General features: G+C 41.5%; 3 protein-coding genes across 3 annotated transcripts in view; all 3 read left to right on the forward strand.

Annotated features, from left to right (window-relative positions):
* The window catches only part of LOC133549367 (uncharacterized), a 9342-nt gene extending 7557 nt beyond the window's left edge, over positions 1–1785 (forward strand). The window contains exon 2 of the mRNA XM_061894712.1: positions 854–1785. Coding sequence (XP_061750696.1) covers positions 917–1714 — 798 coding nt within the window. The 5' untranslated portion in view covers positions 854–916 and the 3' untranslated portion in view covers positions 1715–1785. The remainder of the gene's footprint in view (positions 1–853) is intronic.
* A 1219-nt stretch (positions 1786–3004) lies between these two features.
* zgc:171459 (uncharacterized protein LOC562056 homolog) lies at positions 3005–15440 on the forward strand. The gene is given in 14 exon segments (XM_061894714.1): positions 3005–3448; positions 3514–3607; positions 3674–3794; positions 8714–9008; positions 9077–9170; positions 9263–9350; positions 9428–9546; positions 9549–9733; positions 9800–9893; positions 9968–10055; positions 10313–10625; positions 10703–10796; positions 10907–10994; positions 14657–15440. Coding segments are annotated over 14 exon segments (2253 nt in total). The 5' UTR covers positions 3005–3402; the 3' UTR covers positions 15191–15440.
* Positions 15441–16599: 1159 nt separating this feature from the next.
* zgc:101783 (uncharacterized protein LOC447883 homolog) lies at positions 16600–24665 on the forward strand. The gene is made up of 10 exons (XM_061894716.1): positions 16600–16688; positions 20033–20079; positions 20214–20294; positions 23292–23348; positions 23419–23527; positions 23634–23692; positions 23765–23815; positions 23899–23983; positions 24215–24341; positions 24410–24665. The coding sequence occupies exons 2-10, from the start codon at positions 20055–20057 to the stop codon at positions 24497–24499; spliced, it is 684 nt and encodes a 227-aa protein (XP_061750700.1). The 5' UTR covers positions 16600–16688; positions 20033–20054; the 3' UTR covers positions 24500–24665.
* Positions 24666–25718: the final 1053 nt, after the last annotated feature.

Consider the following 25718-nt stretch of genomic DNA (forward strand, 5'->3'; position numbering starts at 1 on the left):
TATAACTAATATTGATACTGTTGTTAATAATATTCATTTTTGTTTCACTACTTTTGGTTTGTTCTGTGTCGTGTTTGTGTCTCCTTTCAATTGCTCTGTTTATTGCAGTTCTGAGTGTTGCTGGGTCAGGTTTGGTTTTGGAATTGGATTGCATTGTTATGGTATTGCTGCGTATTGTTTTGTTGGATTGATTAAAAAAATTTATATATATATATATATATATATATATATATATATATATATATAAAACAAAACGATTAAAAAAAAAAAAATTAAGAATCGATTCTGAATCGCACAATGTGAGAATCGTGATTCGTTGTCGAATCGATTTTCCCCCACACCCCTACTAGCTGCAGTGTGCACACAATCACCTTGTAGCATCTGTGAGCAGATAATACTCTTTATCATCTCTTTCGGACTTAATCAGGTCGCTAGTGCATTTTTCTCGTTTGGAAGAAGTATGAAGGAAGGCAAGATAGTTTGTTTAAATACCTCCGTCATGCCTCCATGTTTTAATTTAAAATTTTCAGGACTTATGCAGAACCCTAATACACAAAAACAGGTACTAATAGGTAAGAAAATTTGGTTTTGCATAATGGGTGCCTTTTAAGTATATTAAAAAAAAGTAATACAAATTATAATGCGGAACCAGCGCATTATAGTTAACTGCAGGCATGTGAACTATATATTTTATGCACACACCAGCTGCATATGTTACCTGTGCACGCAAATTAAAGACACTAACTGCATACCACTTGCATACATGCTACCTGTATACTATACCGACATACCGTACACGTTAAACTTGAAAGACCTTGTCAAGTCATGTGATGATGTGTAATTTCTTGCCTAGGACATCAAGAACTCTCCTGGAGGTCTGCGGAACAGAACCAAATCTTGGCGCTGCTTCCACCTGATGGATGAGTCCCTGAGAGGTGGTCTGGTGGGGACCGCCAAGGTGGTAGAGCCGTCGGTGTTGGATGACGACGATGATGCCGTGCCTCACTTCTCTTTCGCCAGCATGGTGGCACTCACGCCTGAGCTGAACGTGACCGAGACAGGTAGAGTCGAAGGAGTCCCGGTGCCGCGAGACATGTTCAGCTTAGGCACTGAGGTGTGCGGAGACGACAACATTGGTAAAACCGAGTCCCACGAAGACGCTGGCCCTGATCTTCATTCTCGGAATGGCGTCCTGTATGCCTCCTTGCTGTCAGAGGGCATTGTGGCACAGAGTGACAACATGGCGGCAATGTCCGCCCACAGCTGCCCCAAAGACGAGGAACGGCTGGATCTGGAGAGATGCTATACAGACATAGAGAGTGACCGCACCAATGTGAAACGTGACCGCACCAATGTACAACGTGACCGCACCAGTGTGAAACGTGACCGCACCAATTTGAAACGGGAGCGCCTGGCACTGGAACGAGACCAAGCGAGATTGAAAAGAGACCGCATATCCCTACGACGGGACCTGGCCGCCTTGGAACGAGAACAAGTTTGTCTGGATCGAGAACTGGCATTACTGGCCAGAGACGTAGCTTTTCTGGAAAGGGACAGAGCGCTTCTAGAGGAAACCGAGGCACTGCTGAGGTGTGGGGTGGAGCCTGAGCTGGTGCAGACCAGACTCTACCAGAACTTGTTGGCTAAGGATGTGGACCCACACAGCATACAGCAGCTGGTGTCTTTGTTCCAGAAGCTTTTGGAAAAATGTTGATTTTCCTGTGCTGACATTCATTACAACTAATTAAAAGTTTACTGTTTGTTGTATTTTCTCCCTGCTTTAAATTTTGAGTCAATAAAGCATTTCAACTTTCTTGCTAATTGTATTCTTTCAATTTTAATAGAAAAATTGGCACAACTTTAAACTTAAATATCTGACAACTTTCTAAAAACCTTTTTTGTTAAAATGATAAGGCATTCTTAAAAATCCGCTGGTTACTTATTTCCAGATTTCAAAGTCAGTTTGTATGTAGAAAAAATATAATAAAATGTATGAGCAGTTGTGTAGTGATACGGCTGTTGAAGTCAACGCATTAATACATTAATCACAAAACATTGCACTATTCATGTAAAAATGTAGATTAATCACGCAATGTATTTGGAGCGGTCATGCTCCTTTACATTAATTAGTTTTAAATTATTTTGCAATGCATTAATGCAAAACGGTACCGCTTTTATTTTTGGATGAACACCGAGCTGCCAATACCTTAGAATGGGTGTCACATACTCATTTTAGATTGGGGGTCACATGGAGAAAAATCTACCACCAAGTGAGCCGGGCTGGTAAAATCATGGCACGATAACTTCAAAATAAAGATAACTTCAGATTGTTTTCTTTGTTTAAAAATAGAACAGGAACATTCTGAAAATGTACAAATCATAACGTTGTTGGGTTTTTATTTTTACACTTACATGTTGCCGTTAATAGTATTTCATCTTTATTTGTCGTTATTTATATTTTCTAAATAAATGATGTGACAATGTTCATCAGTCAACTCATTAGTGTTCATTTTCAATCATGATAAAAACAAGTATATCACAATCAAATTTATGTAGTTTGATCATTTTCCTCGACTGATGTACTAACACCATGTGGTTTATTTTGTACATATGTAGCATCATCTACAAAGATACAAATAATTGCTATTGCAACCTCTATTGGACTAACATAGAACAACTTTTTTATTTCATTCACAAATTTCAGGTTAATTTTTATACTTAGCAAAATCATCCCACGGGCCGGATAATAACTGTTCGCGGGCCTGATCCGGCCCTCGGGCCTTACGTTTGACATCACTGCAAAATCTACTGACTTTTTTTTTTACAGTCTAATATTTTGCACAAACAAATGAGCTGCATTTATGTATAAAAAGTTTAAAATCACATTTTTGTCGAAATATTGGGGTGTCTTTTAGGTTAGTTAACATTTTTCACACAAGTAACTTTTTGTTACAGTTTGACAACACTGTTTGATAGTCCTCAATGACTGACACAGACCCCGCCCCTCTGAATCGCAGGTCACGCGAGTGAATGACGGGCCTGGGCAGCTAATCGAGCGCTCCTTCAAACACAAACTGCTGGAGCTGGACCCAGATTCATTCCTGTCTAACGATACCGTTCTCCCAATGGTTCCCGTGCGTGGACTTCAAGAACGTCCGGCAGCCAATGTCACACTTAAGTCGGTGTCGGATTTTACTTCTGGTTCGAGTTCGAGCTTGTTGTTTATGTTAGCCACTTAGCAAGCTAGCAGAACGCCCAGGAGGTCCAGCCGATCGCTCGGTCTGGCGATGGACGGAGCGGACCCGCAAAAAACCGAGCGGGTCGACGTCCTGTTCGCACTGGCGTGTTCGGAGCCAGTAGCGGCAGTCCAAAAATAACAGAACCTTCGCTTCCCTGCTCACAATGAACACGAACCCGCTAGCCTATTTCCCAGAAAACTCCTATAAAAGTAAGTCCATCTTCCACCAGCTTCACTTTGGCCAGCTGCTCACTTTTGACCTTTGCACTTTCCAGTGAGCGAGGAGGACGTGAAAAGGATGATCCAGTTCAGAGCGTCCAACGAGGTTCTGTTCACCGGGAAAAGGAATTCTGCCAAAATAGCCTGGAGGTACATCCTATTAGTCTAAATACAGTCATCTATTCTATTCACTGAAGCTCCATGGTTCTGGTCCAGCATCATACTGAGGGGTCTGGGCCTGGAAGGGAAGCTGACGGCAGAACAGATTGCTAAAAAGTGGGACAATCTGCGGACCAAGTACAAGGTAGGACCTCATCACCCGGCTCACATTGAAAAGGTACAGAACAAGTGTGGCCTCGCTGTCTTGTGTTGTGGTGCCATGGTCTCATGCTCTCATTGTATCTCAAGGTATCTTCATGTTTTCACCAAATGTTCTCATATTGTCAAGTATCATGTTATTGTGCCGCAATGTCACATTCTCATGGTGGCATATTGTCATGTCTCATGGTATCATGTTACTGTGCTACCACAATTTCACATTCTCGTGGTGGCATGTTCTCATACTGTCATGGTCTTGGGATGTCACATTCTCATACTATACCCATGCTCTCTTTGCGGGGGGGGGGGGGGGGGGGGGGGGGGTGGTCGGGGGGGGAGGCGTGATTGGGGGCGTGGTTAAGAGAGGACGAGTATAATTCACCAACTCGAGTATTTCATATATATATATGTGTGTATGAAATACTTGACTTTCAATTAATTCTACCTTTATATATTTATTTTATTATATATATATATATATATATATATATAAAATAATTAATTGAATTTCAGACGGCACCAATCAAATACACAGTAATAAAAACACAGTTGTTCTACTAAATGTACTGTGCTTGCTGGTTATTAAAAAAAACAAAACAACAGCACTTACCTTTCACTATTTGAGTAACCTTTGTTCTGCCATTTGCGTGCAGTACTGGCAAGAGTCACTTGCCGTCAGGTGCCCAACACCACGTAAATCGTTGGCCAATCAAAAAGCAACCTCATAACGCTATAACCAAATTCACCAGGAGATGGCAACAGACAGCATAGAATCACTCTATTGCAGACGGCGCATGGCTGTAACTTCCTCATTATTCTTCTTCGTTTCCTTGTGTGTGAAGTTTTTTATTAAAAATCCGGAGATGTTGTAACGTGATTGGGCAGGCAAGCTGTTTATATAACAGGAAAGCGGACGTGAAAACAGGCTGTCCCCACTCATGTCCGCATGGAGCTGGAGGGGGCGTGAATTTCGGGAGATTTCCGGGAGAAAATTTCTTCCGGGTGATTTTCGGGAGAGGCGCTGAATTTCGGGAGTCTCCTGGAAATTCCGGGAGGGTTGGCAAGTATGTTGTGGCACATTCTCATCTTTTCAACAGTGCTTATTCTCATGTTTTTATCAGATGTTGTATTGTTTTGGTCTCATTGTATTTTGTTCTACTATTCTCATGGTGTCATGGTCACATATTTTTATGGTCTCACAATGTCACATTCTCATATTATACCCAAGTCATAAACCGATGGTGTCACATTGTCATCTTCTCATCATTACTTATTCTCATGTTTTCATCATATGATATCCTATTGTTTTGCTGTTATTAAAGGCCTACTGAACCCACTACTACCGACCACGCAGTCTTATAGTTTATACATCAATGATGAAATCTTAACATTGCAACACATGCCAATACGGCCGGTTTAGTTTACTAAATTACAATTTTAAATTTCCCGCGGAGTTTCTTGTTGAAAACGTCGCGGAATGGTGCCGCGTGCGCGTGACGTCTCGGGTTGTAGCGGACATATTAGCCCAGCACCACACACGGCTAAAAGTCGTCTCTTTTCATCGCATAATCACATAGTATTTTGGACATCTGTGTTGCTGAATATTTTGCTATTTGTTCAATTAATAATGGAGACTATAAATAAGAATGCTATTGGTGGAAAGCGGTGGATTGCAGCTGCCTTTAGCACCGAGACACAGCCGGTGTTTCTTTGTTGTGAAGCTTTAACATAGAGCGGTCAAGCGAACATGTTTCTCTTCATCAACCAGCAAGTTTTTGGATGGGAAAATTGTGATATTAAGTCAGCTCTTACCGGAGATTTCAGTGGGTTATGGGACCTCCTCCTGTAGCTGTCAGAAAGGGATCTGTGATCTTGGCTCTTCCATTGGCTTCTCTCTGAGACACTGGCGTTCACCGCAGCCATCCGACTTTCAGGTATGACTTTAGAATCACACTAAAACACTATTAAAACAATAAGCAAATAAGGGATTTTCCAGAATGATCCTAGTAAATGTGTCTAATTACATCTGAAACGGTCCCACTGCAGCCACACTTTAACTTTCCTCATCCACAAAAGTTAAAGTTAAAGTACCAATGATTGTCACACACACACAAGGTGTGGTGAAATTATTCTCTGCATTTGACCCATCACCCTTGATCACCCCCTGGGAGGTGAGGGGAGCAGTAGGCAACAGCGGTGCTGCGCCTGGGAATCATTTTTGGTGATTTAACCCCCAATTCCAACCCTTGATGCTGAGTGCCAACCAGGGAGGTAATGGGCCCCTTTTTTTTTAGTCTTTGGTATGACTCGGCGGGATTTGAACTCACAATCTACCGATCTCAGGGCGGACACTAACCACTAGGCCACTCACTCAAATTAATGGGGAAATTGTCGCTTTCTCGGTCCGAATAGCTCTTGCTGTTGGAGGCTATGATTATAAACAATGTGAGGAGCCCTACAACCCGTGACGTCACGCGCACAACGTCTGCTACTTCCGGTAAAGGCAAGGCTTTTTTATTAGCGATCAAAAGTTGCAAACTTTATCGTCGATGTTCTCTACTAAATCCTTTCAGCAAAAATATGGCAATATCGCGAAATGATCAAGTATGACACATAGAATGGACCAGCTATCCCCGTTTGAATAAGAAAATCTCAATTCAGTAGGCCTTTACCAAAGACTATGAAAATGGGACCCATTACCTCCTTGCTTGGCACTCAGGATCACGGGTTAGAATTGGGGTTTGAATCACCAAAATATGCTCCCCTCACCTCCCAGGGGTTGAGCAAGGGGATGGGTCAAATGCAGAGGACAAATTTCATCACGTGTGTGACAAACATTGGTACTTTAACTTAACTTATTGTATTATGTTCTCCTATTCTCATGGTGTCATGTTATCATTTTATCATGCCCTCAAGGTGTCTCATATATTCATCAACATGCTATGTTCTCACAGTGTCACATTCTTAGGTTTTCACCTATACTTATTCCCAGGGTGTCATGTTGCCATATTTCGAACCTTTCATGTTCTCACATTCCCATGCTCTCATGGTCACTCTCATGTTTTAATTATTTTATATATATATATATATATATATATATATATATATATATATATATATATATATATATATATATATATATATATATATATATATATATATATATATGTATATATATATATATATATATATATATCATGCTCTGAAGGTGTCACCTTCTTATATTCTTATCACCATGCTATGTATGTTGTATTTTCAGGTTTTTACATATACACATTCTTATGGTGTCATTTGGCCATATTGCAAATTCTCATGGTGTCATACGCTCATGTTTTCAACATATCATCTTCCCATATTGCAGTGCTCTCATGGTGTCACATTCTTATCCTTTCCAGCATTACATATGAAAATATGAGAATGTAATTCTCATTATTTCATGCTCTCATAGTGTCATGCCCTCATATTATCATATTATACTCCTAAAGTGTCACCTTTCTAATATTCTCATCACCATGCTATATTCTTACGTTGTCGTATTCTCTGGTTTTTATCGACACGTTTTCACGGTGTCATGTTGCCATATTTCAAAACTTTCGTGGTGTCATACTCTCATGTTTTACCATACTATGTTCTTAAATTCCTGTGAGCAGTCAATTTTTATATATTATGCTCTCATATTGTCATGCTCTCAGGGTGTCACCTTCTCATATTCTCATCACCATGCTATGGTCTTTATTCACAGGTTTTCACCTATACATAGTTTTATGGTGACATGTTGCCATATCCAAAAAAATGAAATGTGTAAAACGCTCATGGTTTCACCGTATCATGTTCTCATATTGTCTTGCTCTCATGGTGTCATGATATTACTTGTCATATTTTCATGCTCTCATAGTGTCACAATCTCATATTCTCATCACCCTGGTATTTTGTCATGGTGAAGTATTCCCAGGTTTTCACCTCTTATATATTCTCATGGTGTCATGTTGCCATATTTTAAAGCTTTTCATGGTGTCATACTCTCATGTTTTCACCATATCTCATATCTCTTATCTCACTGTGCCCCTTGGGTTGAGTTTTTTCTTGCCCTGATGTGGGATCTGCGCCGAGGATGTCGTTGTGGCTTGTGCAGCCATTTGAAACACTTGTGATCAAGGACATTATGAATACACTTTGATTGATTGATTGATATCATGTTCTCATATTGACATGCTCTCGTCTTCATACTCTCAAGGTGTCACAATCTCACATTCTCATCGTGATGCTACTTTCTCACTATGTCATATTTTAATTCTTTCCATAATTACATATGAGAATGTTATTTTCATGCTCTCATGGTGTCACCATCTCATATTCTCATCACCATGCTATGTTCTCAGGGTGTCGTATTCTCAGCTTTTCACCATTACATCACCACCATAGTACACCATCTGCACTTGTATTATTATTGTTGCTATTATCATTGAACTGTTTTGTGGTTTCTGTAGTAGTTAGATATATTTACATGGGATAGTGAGAAACGCAATTTCGATTCCTTTACATGTGAAGAATTGACAACAAAGCTGACTTTGTCTTTGATGGTGTCGTGTTGCCATATTACAAAGCTTGCATGGTGTTATACTCTCATGTTTTCACCATTATATATTCTCATATCAATGTGTCACATTCTCAAATCACCAATGTCAGGTTATTACTTGTTTTCACGATGTCATATTATCATGCTCTATCGGTGTGTCGTATTCCTGTGTTTTTACCTTGTTATATTCTCATGGTGTCATGTTATAATTGTCATGCTTTCATGGTGTTAAGTTCCAATATCTTTAATCTTTCATGTTATCGCCATCTGTTTTTTATATCTAATTACAAATATTTAATATTTTTATATAGTAATGTTCTCATATTCTCACCATATTATGTTGTGTGTGTTTGATGATCCAGGACCTGAAGCAGCCCTACCAGGGTCAGGAGCCCCCAGGGGGTGTGACCGAGTCTTGGCCGTGGTTCCACATGATGGACGATGCCATGCAAGGTCGACTGTACAACAGCCAACTTGCGCTGAGCAACCAGAACCACGACAACAACGACATCTTGGAGTTCCTCATCAAAACAGAAATGGAGGACTCGGGGGCGAAGATGGAAAGCGCCAAAGTCGACCGGACGACTGATGTTGAGGCTATGCCCACTGAGTGCGCTCCTATGGGCTGGAGGAGGATGAATGAGTGCTCGTACAAAAGTAGACGGACATGTCACACACAGTCATGTGTCCTGTGATTAGGTCATTAATTCCTCCTTTCTGCACAGTGTCCGAGGCTGAAACGGACCGTCTGATCATAGTTCGCGCCGTCAACGAGGCCATATTCACTGGCAGGAAGCACACGGCCAGGCCGGCGTGGAGGTCAGTCACATGATTTTGTATTGGGACGGCAACACTGTTACCATAGCAACCAATGTCAGTGCAGACTGAACACGTGTACCATGTGGTCATAGGGCCGTCCTGCACGAACTTGGTCTTCAGGGGAAGCTGACCACAGATCAGCTGGCCAAGAAGTGGGACAACCTGAAGAGGAGGTATAAGGTGATGATTCCCTACACGAGAGTCCTGGTGACATCATAAGATTGCGTCGAGTCGCCATGTTGTTTTGTCTCCATCAGGAGCTGAAGTTTCCAGCGCGCGGCGTGGAGACCAACCCGAGCTCGTGGCCGTGGTTCTGCCGGATGAACGACGCCATGGAGGGCCGCTTGGCCGGCGCCGCGCCCGTCCTCGCACCATAGTGGACGATGAAGATGATGACTGCGAACTGCTGTTGCCGACTCCCAAAAAGCGAGTGAGGCGAAGTCGCGGTGGAATGGCAGAGTTTCTGAGCGAGTCCGAGATGGACCTCCTGGTCGACGCAGAGGACAAAAACACTTCTTCGGCATTGGGAGATTTGCATCGAATGTCCGAGTTCAGCTATAAACGTAAGAGGACGCGTGGCGCTCTTTGACGCAGCCCCATTGGCTTTTGATGGTGTGTCTTGTGTACAGTGACAGAAGAAGACATCCGGCGACTGGTGGAGCTCCGAGCTGCTAACGAGTCTTTGTTCACCGGTCGAAGGAACAGCGCCAAGCCAGCTTGGAGGTGAGTGCACGCACTCCATAACATGACGCCGCCGGCCACCAGTGCACTGACGCGTCGGCGTGCTGGCTCTGCAGGGGCATCGTCAAGGAACTGGGACTGACTGGCAAGATCACCCCGGACCAGGTTGCCAAGAAGTGGGACAATCTGAAGACCAAGTTCAAGGTGACTTTCACTCACAGGACTGGGCTACTTACTGTTTCACTTCCTGTTTGAGTGAACAGCTGGGGTGTGTTGATGCATCTATTCTTTTTGATGATCAAAATCGCTGCACAGATTGATTCTTTTCATTGATCGCAAAAGCACAAACATAACCGCAACACTCGGGAATTGGTCAAAACAAAAAAATCGTAGGATCCTGAAATGTATGAATTTTGAGGTGACTCCAGTAAACCGAAAGTAAAAGCACCTATGTTCTGCAGGACCTAAAGTTCCCCCCTCGCGGGATGGAAGTGCAGACCAACCCGGCGTCCTGGCCCTGGTTTCAGCTGATCAGTGATGCACTGGAGGGACGACTGGCGGGGAAAGCCCCCCTAGTTACACCCATCTGGACCAACGAAGAGGATGACGTCTTTATCTCCTCCCCTCCACCTGCTGACAGTTTGATGGCAGAGAGGAGTGTGTGTGGGTTGGAGTCCGTGGCGGGCGGAGACGGCGCCGAGCCCGACGGTAACGTCACATACATTGACGCCAGCGGGGAAGAGTGTTCCACACCGTCTGACCTGTCTTATAAATGTAAGATGGCAGCCACGAAGATGGAGAACATTATAAACCTTGGACGCCATGTTATATCCATCCGTCTGTCTCCATAGTGACCGACCAGGACACTCAACGCATGATCCAGCTGCGAGCTACTAACGAGGCCTTGTTTACTGGAAGAAGAAATGCTGCCAAAGCTGCTTGGAAGTAAGATGCTTTTTTTTGTCTTTATAGCATTATCATCACCCACCATTGTGTGTGTGTGTGTGTGTGTGTGTGTGTGCGTCTGTGTCTGTGCTTGTGCGTGTTTGTTTCAGGGCTATCATCCAGCAGCTCGGTCTTCAGGGGAAAGTCTCCACATATCAGATGTCGAAAAAATGGGACAACCTCAAGCGGCGGTTCAAGGTACATTTCATGTTTTCGTTGTCATATTTTTATGCTCTCTCCTATTCTCAGGTTTTCATCAAGTCACATTTACTGTATATCCTCATGCTCTAAGGTGTCATGTTTTGACTATGTCATGTTTTCACAATCTCATGTTTTCATCATGTCACATTCATATCCTTATACTCTGAAATTGTAATTTCTCATGTTTTGACATTGTCTCTCATGCTCTGAACGTGTCTTGCTCTCGAGTTCTCGTATTACACCATGTCAGGTTTTCAGATATGCTCATGCTTTCATGTCAATTTCATGTTTTTCACCATGTCATGTTCTCATGTAGTTCTAATGCTCTTCTGGTGTCATGTTCTCATATTCTCATCGTTTGAAGGTGTCATGCTCTCAAATTCTCATGTTTTCACCATGTCAAGTTTTCAGATATGCTCATGTTCTCATGGAGTCATTGTTATGTTTTTCACCATTTCATGTTCACATATTTTTATCTGTTGTTGTGTTCTGACATTCTCATGTTTCACTATCAACATCATGCTATTCTCATGTTTTCACAATGTCACATATTCGTTTCTCATTCTCTTCTGTTTTCACGCTCCCATTCTCATGTTTTCACCATGTCGTGCTCTGACATTATCATATTCTCATTCTCTGCTGGTGCCATGTTCTCACACCCTCATATTTTTATCATGTGAAATTATCATATTCCTATGCTTTTCTGTTATTGTGCTACCACATTGTTAAATTTCCCTTCTATTCTGGTGTCGTGTTCTCACATTCTCATGTTTTCACCATATGTAGTTATCATTTTCTCATGCTCTTCTGATTTCGTGTTCTCTCTTTCTCATATTCTCATTCTCTTCTGGTGCCATGTTCTCACATTCTCGTGTTTTCATCACGTGAAATGCTCACATTCTCATTATCTTCTGGCAGTTTGTTCTCACATTTTCATGTTTTTACCATGTCTAATTTTCATATTCCCATGCTCTTCTGGTGTCATGCTCTTATTGTCATTCTTTTTTGGTGCTATGTTCTCAGTGTCATGTTTTCGCCATGTCAAATTCTCATATGCTCGAAAACTTTTGTTGTTGTGCTCTTACATTCTCATGTTTTCACCATGTCAAGTCATCATATTCTTCTGGTGTTGTTCTCCCACATTTTCCTGTTTTCACCATGTCAACTTCTCATATTCTCATGCCCTTCTGTTGTCATGTTCTCATATTCTCATTTTTTCACGTCGTGTTGTCATACTCCCATTCTCTTTCTGTGTCATTTCATGACCTTGTCATGTTTTTTACCATGTCATGTTCTCATATTCCTATTTTTTCTAAATGTCTTGTTCTCACATTCTCAATATTTCACCATATTTAGTTCTCATATTGTCATGCTCTTCTATTGGCATGTTTTTCCACATTGTCATGTTTGTACCATGTTTCGTTTCTCAGATTCTCATGCCCTTCTGGTTTGCTGCTCTCACATTCTCATGTTTTCCTGGTGCCTTGTTCTCACATTTTCATGTTTTCACCTTGTTAGATTCTCATATTCTCATGCATTTCTGAGGTTGGGCTCTCACATTCTCATATTCTCACTCCCTACTGGTGCAATGTTTTCACGTTCTCATGTTTTTACCATGTCCCGGTCTTACATTCCCATGCTCTTCTGGTGTTGTGCTCTTCTATTCTCATGTTGTCACCATGTCTAGTTCTCATATTCTCATGCTCTGCTGGTGTTGTGCTTTTAGTCTCATGTTTTTACCATGTTAAGTTCTCATTCCCATTCTTTTGTTGTCATGTTCTCACATTCTCATGTTTCCACCACGTCGTGTTGTCATACTCCCATTATCTTGTGGTGTCATGTCATGACCTTGTCATATTTTCACATGTCAGGTTTTTATACATCCGCATGCTTTTTCTGGAGTTATGTTCTAATTCTGTAGCACCATGTCAAGTTGTCATATATGCTCATGCTTTCATTTTGTCTTGGTCATTTTATCCAACACATCACATTCTCATGTTTTTACTATGTCATCATTTTGCAATTGTAAAATGTTTTTCACAATGTCATGTTCTCATATTCTCATTCTCTCCAAAGCTAAATGGGTTTAGCTTTGCATAGTAGAGTTTAAATTTGCACTTACAAATGTAGCGACCAACTGTAGTTACTGACAGTGGTTTTATGAAGTGTTCCTGAGCCCATGTGGTGATATCCTTTACACACTGATTTCGGTTTTTGATGGAGTACCGCCTGAGAGATCAAAGGTCCGTAATATCATCGCTTACGTGCAGTGATTTCTCCAGATTTTATGGACCGTAGATGGTAAAATCCCTAAATTCCTTGCAGTAGCTCGTTGAGAAATGTTGTTCTAAAACTGGTTGACAATTTGCTTACAAAGAGGTGACCCTCACCCCATCCTTGTTTGTGAATTACTTACCATTTCATGGAAGCTGCTTTTATACCCAATCATGGCACCCCCCTGTTCCCAATTAGCCTGCACACCTGTGGGATGTTCCATATAAGTGTTTGATGAGCATTCCGCAACTTTATCAGTATTTATTGCCACTTTTCCCAAGTTCTTTGTCACGTGTTGCTGGCATCAAATTCTAAAGTTAATGATTATTTGCAAAAAAATGTTTTTATCAGTTTGAACATCAAATGTTGTCTTTGTAGCATATTCAACTGAATATAGGTTGAAAATGATTTGCAAATCATTGTATTCCGTTTATATTTACATCTTAACACAATTTCCCAACTCAAATGGAAACTGGGTTTGTATATTTATACATATTTGTGTATATTTTCAAATCTCAAAAATATATTTACAAATACGCATTTATTCATAGAAATAATTTATTTATTTGTATATCACATTTGTATTTGTATATTTATTCATATATGCATATGTATTAATATCATATAGATATATAAATATATATACGTTTTCACCATGTCAAGTTCTCATATATTGTCCTTCTCTTTCTGTCGGTTTCCACATTCTCATGTTTTCACCATGTCTAGTTATCATATTCTTGTGCTTCTCTTGGTGCTGTTCTCATATTCTCCAGCACTTCTGATGTTGTGCTCTCACAATCTCATGTTTTCACCATGTCAGGTTCTCATATTCTCATTCTCTCACAATGCTATGTTATCATTCTCATGTCACCATGTCTGTAAAGTTCACATATTCCCATGCTCCATTGGTGTTGTGCCCTCACAGTCTCATGTTTTCACCATGCCCAGTTCTCATATTCTCATTCCCTACTGGTGCCGTGTTTCCAAATTCTCTGGTTTTCACCATGTTTAGTTCTCATACTCTCATACTCTTCTAGGGTCGTGCTCTTCTGTTCCCAAATACTTCAGCTCTTCTGGTGTCGCGCTCTCACAATCTCATGTTTTCACCATGTCAGATTCTCATATTGTCATTCTCTCATGGTGCTATGTTCTCACAATCTCATATTTTCGCCATGTTATCATATTCTCAAGCTTTTCTGGTGTCGTGTACGCACATTCTCACATTTTTACCATGTCATATTGTCGTACTCCCATTCTTTTCTGGTGTCATTCTCTTCTCATGTTGTCACGGCCTCACATTGTCACTGTGCTCTGATGTCATTTTCTCTCATGTCTTGATGTCATGTATTGACGTTGTTCTCATGACATCATATCACTGCCCTCAGGATCTCAAGTACCCTCCAGCGGGGATGGAGAATGTCAGCGATGGTGCCGCCTCCTGGCCGTGGTTCCACCTGATGAGTGACGCCATGGAGGGTCGTCTCGTGAGTAGCGCACACCTCATCGCCCCCGCCACCCGGGGCGATGGGCAGCATCACCCTGACCCCGCCCCCAGGCATCGGACTCGCTCTGCCCCTCCCCCTACCGACTATACTCCGGAGTCGTACGGTGACGCCAGCGGCGTGCAGGACCGGCTAGGAGGCTTGGAGAGGGAGTGGGAAGCGTTGCAGCGAGAGCGGGTGGCGGTGGAGCGTCAGCGAGAGATGCTGGAAGGAGAGCGGGCGGCGGTGGAGCGGGAGCGAGCGGCGGTACAGGCAGAAAGGCAGTGGCTAGAGCAGGAACGTGTGGCCGTGGAGAGGGACCGCGCCATTCTGGAGCAGGAGAGGGCGGAGCTCAGCAGAGAGAGGGCGATGCTTGACCAGCGCGCATTAATGCTAACGCCTGTCGTCCACTCCGGACACCTCAACTCTCTCTTGTAGACAACACCCCAACAGAACATTCCACATTGTCATGTGACTTTACAGATCACCTCTTTGCATTTTATTTTGGCGAGCTGAAGCAGTTTCCCTGGTGTTGCATTTGAAGGCGATCCAGGCAGTTTCTATTTATTGGAGAAGACAACGGTAACGAGGGAGGCGGGACTTCACTTTGTGCCTCATGAATACCAATTATAGTAGTTTGAAAGCCTTTTTTTCTAAAAAATTAAAATAAAAGTCTGATTGCATAAAATCGCTACTTGCTTGCTTTTGCCATGTATTGCTGACCTCATGTGATCTTTAAAGGCCTACTGAAATGACATTTTCTTATTTAAACGGGGATAGCAGGTCCATTCTATGTGTCATACTTGATCATTTCGCGATATTGCCATATTTTTGCTGAAAGGATTTAGTAGAGAACATCCACGATAAAGTTTGCAACTGGAGAAAAGCCCTGCCTCTACCGGAAGTCGCAGACGATGACGTCACATGCTGATGGCTCCTCACATATTCACATTGATTTTAATGGGAGCCGCCAACAAAAACAGCTATTCGGACCGAGAAAACGACAATTTCCCAATTAATTTGAGCGAGGATGAAAGATTCGTGTTTGGGGATATTGATAGCGACGGACTAAAAAAAAAAAAAAAAAACGCGATTGCATTGAGACAGATTTTGATGTTTTAAGAGACATTTACTAGGAAAATTCTGGGAAATCCCTTATCTTTCTATTGTGTTGCTCGTGTTTTAGTGAGTTGAACAGTACCTGATAGTCGGAAGTGTACGTCCACGGCCGGGTGTGGACGCGCAGTGTCTCAGGGAAGTCAACGGCAGCTGTATGGGCGGCACAACCTCAGCTGATATCCGGTAAGAAGCAACTTTTTAACCACAATTTTCTCACCGAAACCTGCTGGTTGACATTCGGTTGGGATCCATGTCCGCTCTGATCCATAGTAAGGTTTCACCTCTGTAAATTTTAAACAAGGAATCACCGTGTGTTTGTGTGGCTAAAGGCTAAAGCTTCCCAACTCTGTCTTTCTACTTTGACTCCTCCAATATTAATTGAACAAATTGCAAAAGATTCAGCAACACAGATCTCAAAAATACTGTGTAATTATGCCGTTAAAGCAGACTACTTTTAGCTGTGTGTGTGCGCAACGCTCATATTCCTAACAGCCCGTGATGTCAAGCGTGCACGTCATCATTACGCGACGTTTTCAAGAAAAAACTCCCGGGAAATTTAAAATTGCAATTTAGTAAACTAAAAAGGCCGTATTGGCATGTGTTGCAATGTTAATATTTCATCATTGATATATAAACTATCAGACTGCGTGGTGGGTAGTAGTGGGTTTCAGTAGGCCTTTAAATAGGCGAGCAGGTGACTGTTGTGGCACCTCCTTGTGTCAACAAAAGGTGAAGTCATGTGACCAAAGTCTCTCTTTCAAAGCAGGAAGTATTTATTCAGCCAGTGTCGGAGCCTACGTGTCAAATTGGACCTCAGGTACAGAGCGAATTTCTTTTTTCCCCCAAATACTCATTTTAGGTTCCCCTGAGGTGGGAGTGATTTTGGCGTGGCGCACCGTGTTAAAAAAAATTAAGTAAAACTTAGAATGGATATATACTCTATAGACTAATATTCACACACTATACTGCAAATAATGAGTTTGAAAAACATCTCAAATATAAAAATGTTCCTCAAGGTTTTACTTAGAAGACGTGCATCGGAAATGCCTTTCAAAGTAAAAGCGCGACAGGTGCTCACGCACCTGACCGACCCTGGAATGGAGTAAAGTGAGCAGAGACAGAAAGTTAAATTTAATTAATGCATTTTTTTGTCCAAGCCTATGAAAACTACCATATTTTTGACATTACTACTGACAGTAGTGTAACTTTACGCCGTGTGCGTTTATTGAGCTTCTTTGCTTGCGTGGGTTTCCTCCAACATTCTAAAAATGTGAATATTTTAGGTTTTTGGAGACTCTAATTCAGTGGTTCTTAACCTTGTTGGAGGTACCGAACCCTACCAGTTTCAAATGCGGAATCACCGAATCCTTCTTTAGTGAAAAATATTATCATATATATATATATATATATATTTTTTTTTTTTAATTGAAGACGAAGTTATATGTTTTTTTTTACTGGTGCACAAAATGAACCGTGCATGAACATCCCCTTGTTCCAAGAACAAAACCAATACAGTGCATGAACTCACAACAAATTACTGTCGGGTTCAAACACACAACTATCTATTACACAAGTCAAGAAGAAGGAATCAAGAAGAGACAGAGTTGAATTTTACTCATGAGGAGAGATGTTTTGGGCTGTACACTCAGTTACTTTGAAGGCCTCCTCAATCCCACCAATACAACTTCCTATGAGGAAGCAATGCCTGGGGAATCTGTGGTGTGCTCTCCTATTTCTGGAGAAGAGGTGGCTGAGGTAGTTGAAAAGCTCCTTGGTGGCAAGGCCCCGGGGGTGGATGAGATCCTCCCTGAGTTCCTTAAGGCTCTTGATGCTGTGGGGCTTTCTTGGTTGATAACTTGGTTGATAAGACTCTGCAAAATCGCGTGGACATCAGGGGTGGTACTTCTAGATTGGCAGACCGGGTTGGTGGTTCCTCTCTTTAAGAAGAGGAACCGGAGGGTGTGTTCCAACTAATGTGGGATCATACTCCTCAGCCTTCCCGGTAAGGTATGTTCAGGTGTACTGGAGAAGAGGTTACGCCGGATAGTCGAACCTCGGATTCAGGAAGAACAGTGTGGTTTTCGTCCTGGTTGTGGAACTGTGGACGAGCTCTATACTCTCTGCAGGATCCTTGGGGGTGCATGGGAGTTATCCCAACCAGTCTACATGTGTTTTGTGGACTTGGAGAAGGCATTCAACCGTGTCCCTTGGGAAGTCCTGTGGGGAGTGCTCAGAGGGTATGGGGTATCGTACTGACTGATTGTGGCAGTGCGCTCCCTATACGATCAGTGTCAGAGCTTGGTCCGCAGTGCCGGTAGTAAATCGGACACGTTTCCAGTGAGGGTTGGACTCCGCCAAGGCTGCCCTTTGTCGCTGATTCTGATCATAACTTTTATGGACAGAATTAATAGGCGTTGTCAGGGAGTTGAGGGGATCCGGTTTGGTGGCTGCAGGATTAGGTCTCTGCTTTCCAAGTACCTCTGAGTTTTGTTCACGAGTGCGGGAAGAGTGGATCGTGAGATCGACAGGCAGATCGGTCTTCAGTAATACGGACGGTGTATTGATCCGTTTTGGTGAATGAGGAGCTGAGCCGGAAGGTAAAACTCTCAATTTACCGGTCAATCTACATTCCAATCCTCACCTACGGTCATGAGTTTTGGGTTATGACCGAAAGGACAAGATCACGGGTAAAAGCGGCCGAAATGAGTTTCCTCCAACGGGTGGCAGGGTTCTCCCTTAGGGGTGGCATGGCATAGTGGGTAGAGCGGCCGTGCCAGAAACCTGAGGGTTGCAGGTTAGCTCCCCACCTATTGACATTCAAATCGCTGCCCTTGTGTCCTTGGGCAGGACATTTCATCCATGCCCCCGGTGCCGCTCACACTGGTGAATGAATGATGAATGAATGATAGGTGGTGGTCGGAGGAGCCGTAGGCGCAAACTGGCAGCCACGCTTCCGTCAGTCCACCCCAGGGCAGCTGTGGCTACAGATGTAGCTTACCACCACCAGGTGTGAATGAATGATTGGTTCACACTTTTCTGCGAGCGCTTTGAGTATCTAATAATAGAAAAGCGCGATATAAATCTAATCCATTATTATTATTATTATTATTATTATTATTAGATAAGGTGAGAAGCTCTGCCATCCGGGGAGCTCAAAGTAAAGCCCCTGCTCCTCCACATCGAGTGGAACCAGATGAGGTGGTTCGGCCATCTGGTCAGGATGCCACCCGAAACACTCCCTAGGGAGGTATTTAGGGCACGTCCGACCACGGGGAAAACCCAGGACACGTTGGGAAGACTATGTCTCCCGGCTTGTCTTGGAATGCCTCGGGATCCCCCGGGAAGAGCTGGACGAAGTGGCTGGGGAGAGGAAAGTCCGGGCTTCCCTGCTTAGGCTGCTGTCCCTGCGACCCAACCTCAAATAAGCGGAGGAAGATGGATAAATATTTGAAAAAATCAACCCAAAATTTCACAGCTCCAATGTAGGAGCCTCGTGTTGAAGACCACTGGTATAGGGTGTGCCCTGCGTCCCGCCAGAACTTAGCTGGGATCGGCTCCAGCTTACCCCTGTGACAATTTGAGGGTATGCGGTATAGAAAATTATGAATGTAAAAGTTTGTTCTGTTAAATTTCATTAGCTTGTCAATGAGCTGGTCCATTATATGTTAACATTAAGATAGCGGCATTAGCCAATCTTCATCCTGTATAATTGTATTGCTTTAATTCAGTTTATCCCAAACTGTATTATTAATTCAACATGATTCCTTAATGTATGTGCACTTCATATAATGTACAATACTTTCTTTTGTTGCTTAGTTTTACAGTAGCTTAATTGTGGATGATATCAATAAACCACCTGAAGTAACTTTTTTCCATCTCCAATTCAAAGGAGTGTTTACATATTTGTTACATTGTACAATAAGCAGCAACAATTGAAAAATAAATCAAAACGATATACGTAAAAAAACCATATGTTAATACTAATAACAAATTACACAGATTTCTATTTTAATGTCTGTATACATGGCATCATCGCCAATTATGCTAATTATAAGATGTCGCCACACCCCCACCGCCACAAGTATACTAGAAATCTGAGAGAAACACTGATTTATACTTATTTCGCGTAGAGATAATTTCATGAATACTTCTTCTTTGCAGTCATATCTTCAAAAAAACAACAATGGCTCGACGGCACATCCTGAAAAGTAGGTTTTCATTGTGTGTGTGTGTGTGTGTGTGTGTGTGTGTGTGTGTGTGCGCCTGTGTTTGTGTGTGTGTTTTGACATACCGTAGCATACCGTGTTACAGTACAGTATCTCTATGTGACTCCTCCCCACAGTGGCTGTGACCTGCACGTTGGTTTTGGTATCAGTTGGTTTGTTCAACATCATCCGTCTAAAGCTCAGCAACACTTTCACAGGTACTAGAACTCTTTGACCTCCCGTCTCACATGACAAGATATATATATATATATATATATATATATATATATATATATATATAACACAAAAAAACTATATAAATATCTGTATATGTATACAGGATATACAGTAAGTATGTATCTGTATATATATTTATGTATATATGTATCTTAGCTGCATGTATTGCAAATATATATATATATATACAGTACAGTGAGTGGTTAGACAGGACAGATGCAAAATAATAATACAATATATATATGGATATATATGTATATATATATATGTGTGTGTGTGTATATATATATACATATATATATATATGTGTGTGTGTATATATATATATATATATATATATATATATATATATATATATATATATATGTATATACACAGTCAAGAAAATAAGTATTTGAAGACCCTGCTATGTTCTCCCACTTAAAAATCATGGAGGGGTCTGAAATTTTAACGGTAGGTGCATGTCCACTGTACGAGAGGTAACCTAAAAAGAAAAATCCAGAAATCACAATCTATGATTTTTTTAAACAATTTATTTGTGTAATACAGCTGAAAATAAGTATTTGAACACCTGTCTATCAGCTAGAATTCTGACCCTCAAAGACCTAATAGTCCGCCTTTAAAAGTCTTCCTCCACTCCACTGTATTATCCTGAATCAGATGCACCTGTGTGAGGTCGTTAGCTGCATAAAGACACCTGTCTACCCCATACAATCAGTAAGACCCCAAACATTCAGCATGGTTAAGACCAAGGAGCTGTCCAAAGACACCAGAGACAAAATTGTACAACTCCACTACGATGGAAAGGGCTCTGGAGAAATTGCCAAGCAGCTTGGTGAAAAAAGGTCCACTGTTGGAGCAACCATTAGAAAATGGAGGAATTTAAACATGACGGTCAATCTCAATTGGAGTGAAGCCCCATGCAACATATCACCTCGTGGGGTATCAATGATGCTAAGAAAGGTGAGGAATCAGCCCGGGACTACACGGCAGGACTTGGTTAATGACCTGAAAAGAGCTGGGACCACTGTTTCCATGGTCACTGTTGGTAATACTCTAAGACGTCATGGTTTGAAATCATGCATGGCACGGAAGGTTCCCCTGTTTAAACCAGCACATGTTAAGGCCCGTCTTAAGTTTGCCAATGACCATTTGGATGATCCAAAGGAGTCATGGGAGAAAGTTTTGTGGACAGATGAGACCAAAATGGACCTTTTTGGTCATAATTCCACTATGCGTGTTTGGAGGAAGAAGAATGATGCGTACCATCCCAAGAACACCATCCCTACTGTGAAGCCTGGGGGTGGTAGCATCTTGCTTTGGGGGTGTTTTTCTGCTCATGGGACAGGACGACTGTACTGTATTAAGGAGAGGACGACTGGAGCCATGTATTGTGAGATTTTGGCCAAAAACCTCTTTCCCTCAGTCAGATCATTGAAGATGAGTCGTGGCTGGATCTTCCAACATGACATTGACCCAAAGCACACAGCCAGGAAAACCAAGAAGTGGCTTCGTAAGAACCATATCAAGGTTCTGGAGTTGCCTAGCCAGTCTCCAGACCTAAATCCAATTGAAAATCTTTGGAGGGAAGTGAAAGTCTGTGTTACTCAGCGACAGCCCAGAAACCTGACTTATCTAGAGAAGATCTGTGTGGAGGAGTGGGCCAAAATCCCTCCTGCAGTCTGCAAACCTGATGAACTACAGAAAACGTTCGACCGCTGTAATTGCGAACAAAGGCTACTCTACAAAAAATGAATGTTGGTGTTCAAATACTTATTTTTAGCTGTATCACACAAATAAATTGTTAAAAAAATCATAGATTGTGATTTTTTTTTTTTTTCTTTTTAGGTTATCTTTCATACAGTGGACATGCACTTACCGTGAAAATTTCAGACCCCTCCATGATTTCTAAGTGGGAGAACTTGCAAAATAGCAGGGTGTTCAAATACTTATTTTCTTCACTGTATATATATATATATATATATATATATATATATAATTCTCTTGTTGCCTTAGAAATGTTTTGGTATATTTACTGTTTGGCGCAGCCTGACAAAAGCAGAAGGGTGAACTATATATTTCTATAGCGCCTTTTCTTTTGAGACTTAAAGTGATTTAAATTGTGATACCCATTATCTACATTTTTAAACTGCAATTAAACCAGGGGATGGAAAGGAGAAGAAAAAAGAGAGGGAGAAATTATGGGGACAATCAATCAATCAATCAATGTTTACTTATGTAGCCCTAAATCACTAGTGTCTCAAAGGGCTGCACAAACCACAACACAAACCACTACGACATCCTCGGTAGGCCCACATAAGGGCAAGGAAAACTCACACCCTGTGGGACGTCGGGGACAATGCTGACCCAGTGGGACGTCAGTGACAATGACTATGAGAACCTTGGAGAGGAGGAAAGCAATGGATGTCGCGCGGGTCTAACATGATACTGTGAAAGTTCAATCCATACATACAAGACAAAAAAATATTACATATATACTGAATGTATGTATATACATATATATTTGTATCTATGTATATGCATGTACATACGTATATTATATATTTCCTAATGACACACACAAAATAAATATAAATGTGTATATATGTGTGTATGTATGACAAGCACAAGAAAAAAAATATAGATTACATATATATGTAATTATGTATGTATGTATAAATGTGTATGTATGTATGTAAATGTATGTATTTTTTGTATGTAGTATGTATGACTATATATATATATATATATATATATATATATATATATATATATATATATATATATAGCCAAATATGTAATAGTCAAATACAAATAAGGCAACAAGAGTAGTATCCCATTCTTCTCTTTTGTAAAATGAACCAGTAAACCAGACCCACATCAACAATATGATTGTCCTGGGCAGCTAGACAGGACAGATTTAAAAGAATAGTAATAAAAAAAAACATATATATAATTATTTTTTAACTCTTTTGCAGCTGATTGGCTGCATGTCTTCTGGTCCAGGCCGAACAAGAGCACCCCCAGTCTCTCAGGTAAGAGGTAATTCACACCTGCGCAAGTGCCTCTGCTTAATAGTTACTGAACATTCTCTGTCCTCCTCAGCTGGCTCATGTGTTTCGGACAAACGTTGTCCAGAACACCACTTAAGCTTCTATATGCAAAGCGGCGCTGCTGACGTGGTGGCACCAAAGATCTGCGTTCAGAACAAACTGTAATAATTTAGCGCTTATGTCCGCTGTTCAGGCACATGCCAGTTATTATGGTACCGCTTTGTGGCAGCAGAAGAATGTGACACGTAGTGATAATGTTCCTCACAGGGTTCTGGGGTCAGTACTGAAGAACGCGGGGCCGGGAATAAATGTTGTGGTTCTGATTGGTAAGTGGGGCACCTTATTAGTGTCATGCTGACAATGTTGGAGCGGTCATGCTAATGTGCAAGTCCTCTCAGGTAAGACGGGGGCCGTGGTGCAGAGTGACCATTTCAACATGTACAGTGATGGTAAGAAAGTGCTTCATCCCCAACATCATGAATATATCCATGCCAGTGGGATGTTTTTCAACCGTCATTTTGTCATTGTGTAGAGGACAAACCTCTCATTGACTTCCTGAAGAACATCCAGCAAGGTTCTATTGTCCTCATGGCGTCCTATGATGACCCGTCCACAAAGTAAATCCTTGTCACCTTTCCTCTGATGTAACATCTTTAAGAAGAATGTTTTTAAGAGTATCTGTTAGGGGAGGCGGTTGAACATTGTAAAGAAGAAGTCACATGTTGTTGTCTCAGCATGTATTTTAAACAGGAAGTCACATGTGACGAATCAGTGATGCATGATGGGAAAGTTCTTTACAATAATTTATGTGGCACATCAGGGACACTATTAAAATATGTTTGTTGTAGGCTTACAGATGAAGCCAAGAAGCTGATTGGTCAACTCGGAAGTTCTGTCGTCCAATCACTGGGGTTCAGAGATAATTGGCTCTTTGTTGGGGGCAAAGGAGACGTGGTCAGCAGCAACTTTGAGAAGGTAGAAGTAATTTATTTTTCTTATTTATTTATTTTTCTCCAACAATTTAAAAAATGTGTGTGTCCCAGCTGCTAAGGAATGACAAAGAAAAAAACAAATACCAGAACTGGCCAGAGCTCATCCAGCTTGAAGGATGCATCCCAAAATCTTTAGAGTGACCCCGCATGCTGGATCAACTGCAAGATGCTGTTTTTATTTATGTTTTACCTAAGAAAAAAATGGAAACATTTCAGTGTATGTGTGTGTACAGTATCGTTCAATCAGGAAGTGACGTTATGAAATGATGTAGACCTACAGTGGGGCAATAAAGTATTTAGTCAGCCACCGATTGTGCAAGTTCTCCCACTTAAAATGATGACAGAGGTCTATAATTTGCATCATAGGTACACTTCAACTGTGAGAGACAGGATGTGACAAACAAATCCAGGAATTCACATTGTAGGAATTTTAAAGAATTTATTTGTAAATTATGGTGGAAAATAAGTATTTGGTCAACCATTCAAAGCACTCACTGATGGAAGGAGGTTTTGGCTCAAAATCTCACAATACATGGCCCCATTCATTCTTTCTTTAACACGGATCAATCGTCCTGTACCCTTAGCAGTTAAACAGCCCCAAAGCATGATGTTTCCACTCCCATGCTTCACAGTAGGTCTGGTGTTCTTGGGATGCAACTCAGTACTCTTCTTCCTCCAAACACGACGAGTTGAGTTTATACCAAAATGGATACATAGATGATACAGCAGAGGATTGGGAGAATGTCATGTGGTCAGATGAAACCAGAATAGAACCAGCAAATGAGACACTTAAGTATTTAGTTTTGAAACAAAGAATATTTCAGCACTGATTATTTTTTTCACTTGTTTTTCTGCCACTGTGTATTTTAAAATGCACACACTTTGCTCAGAAATGTGTGCATGAATGAAATTTTAAGTCCAATTTAATGTTAAAGGCCCACTGAATCCCACTACTACCGACCATGCAGTCTGATAGTTTATATATCAATGATGAAATCTTAACATTGCAACACATGCCAATACGGCCGGTTTAGTTTACTAAATTACAGTTTTAAATTTCCCGCGGAGTTTCTTGTTAAAAACGTCGCGGAGTGATGACGGGTGTTTGTGACATCTCGGGTTGTAGCGAACATATTAGCCCAGCACTACTTACTGCTAAAAGTCGTCTCTTTCCATCGCATAATTACACAGTAATTTGGACATCTGTGTTGCTGAATCTTTTGCAATTTGTTCAACTAATAATGGAGACGTCAAATAAGGATGCTGTTGGTGGAAAGCGGTGGATTGCAGCTGCCTTTAGCACCGAAACAGCCGGTGTTTGTTTGTTTGTTGTGAAGCTTTAACACAGAGCGGTCAGGCA

This window comes from Nerophis ophidion, linkage group LG03 (assembly GCF_033978795.1).
Source record: "Nerophis ophidion isolate RoL-2023_Sa linkage group LG03, RoL_Noph_v1.0, whole genome shotgun sequence".
Classification (NCBI taxonomy): domain Eukaryota; kingdom Metazoa; phylum Chordata; class Actinopteri; order Syngnathiformes; family Syngnathidae; genus Nerophis; species Nerophis ophidion.

Bases quoted from the DNA above. Each gene is read 5' to 3' on its own strand.
- zgc:101783 (XM_061894716.1), top strand. From the start codon at position 20,055: ATGGCTCGACGGCACATCCTGAAAA. The intron at 23,349-23,418 runs GTAAGAGGTAAT...TGTCCTCCTCAG, and splicing joins GAGCACCCCCAGTCTCTCAG to CTGGCTCATGTGTTTCGGAC. The intron at 23,984-24,214 runs GTAAATCCTTGT...TGTTTGTTGTAG, and splicing joins TATGATGACCCGTCCACAAA to GCTTACAGATGAAGCCAAGA.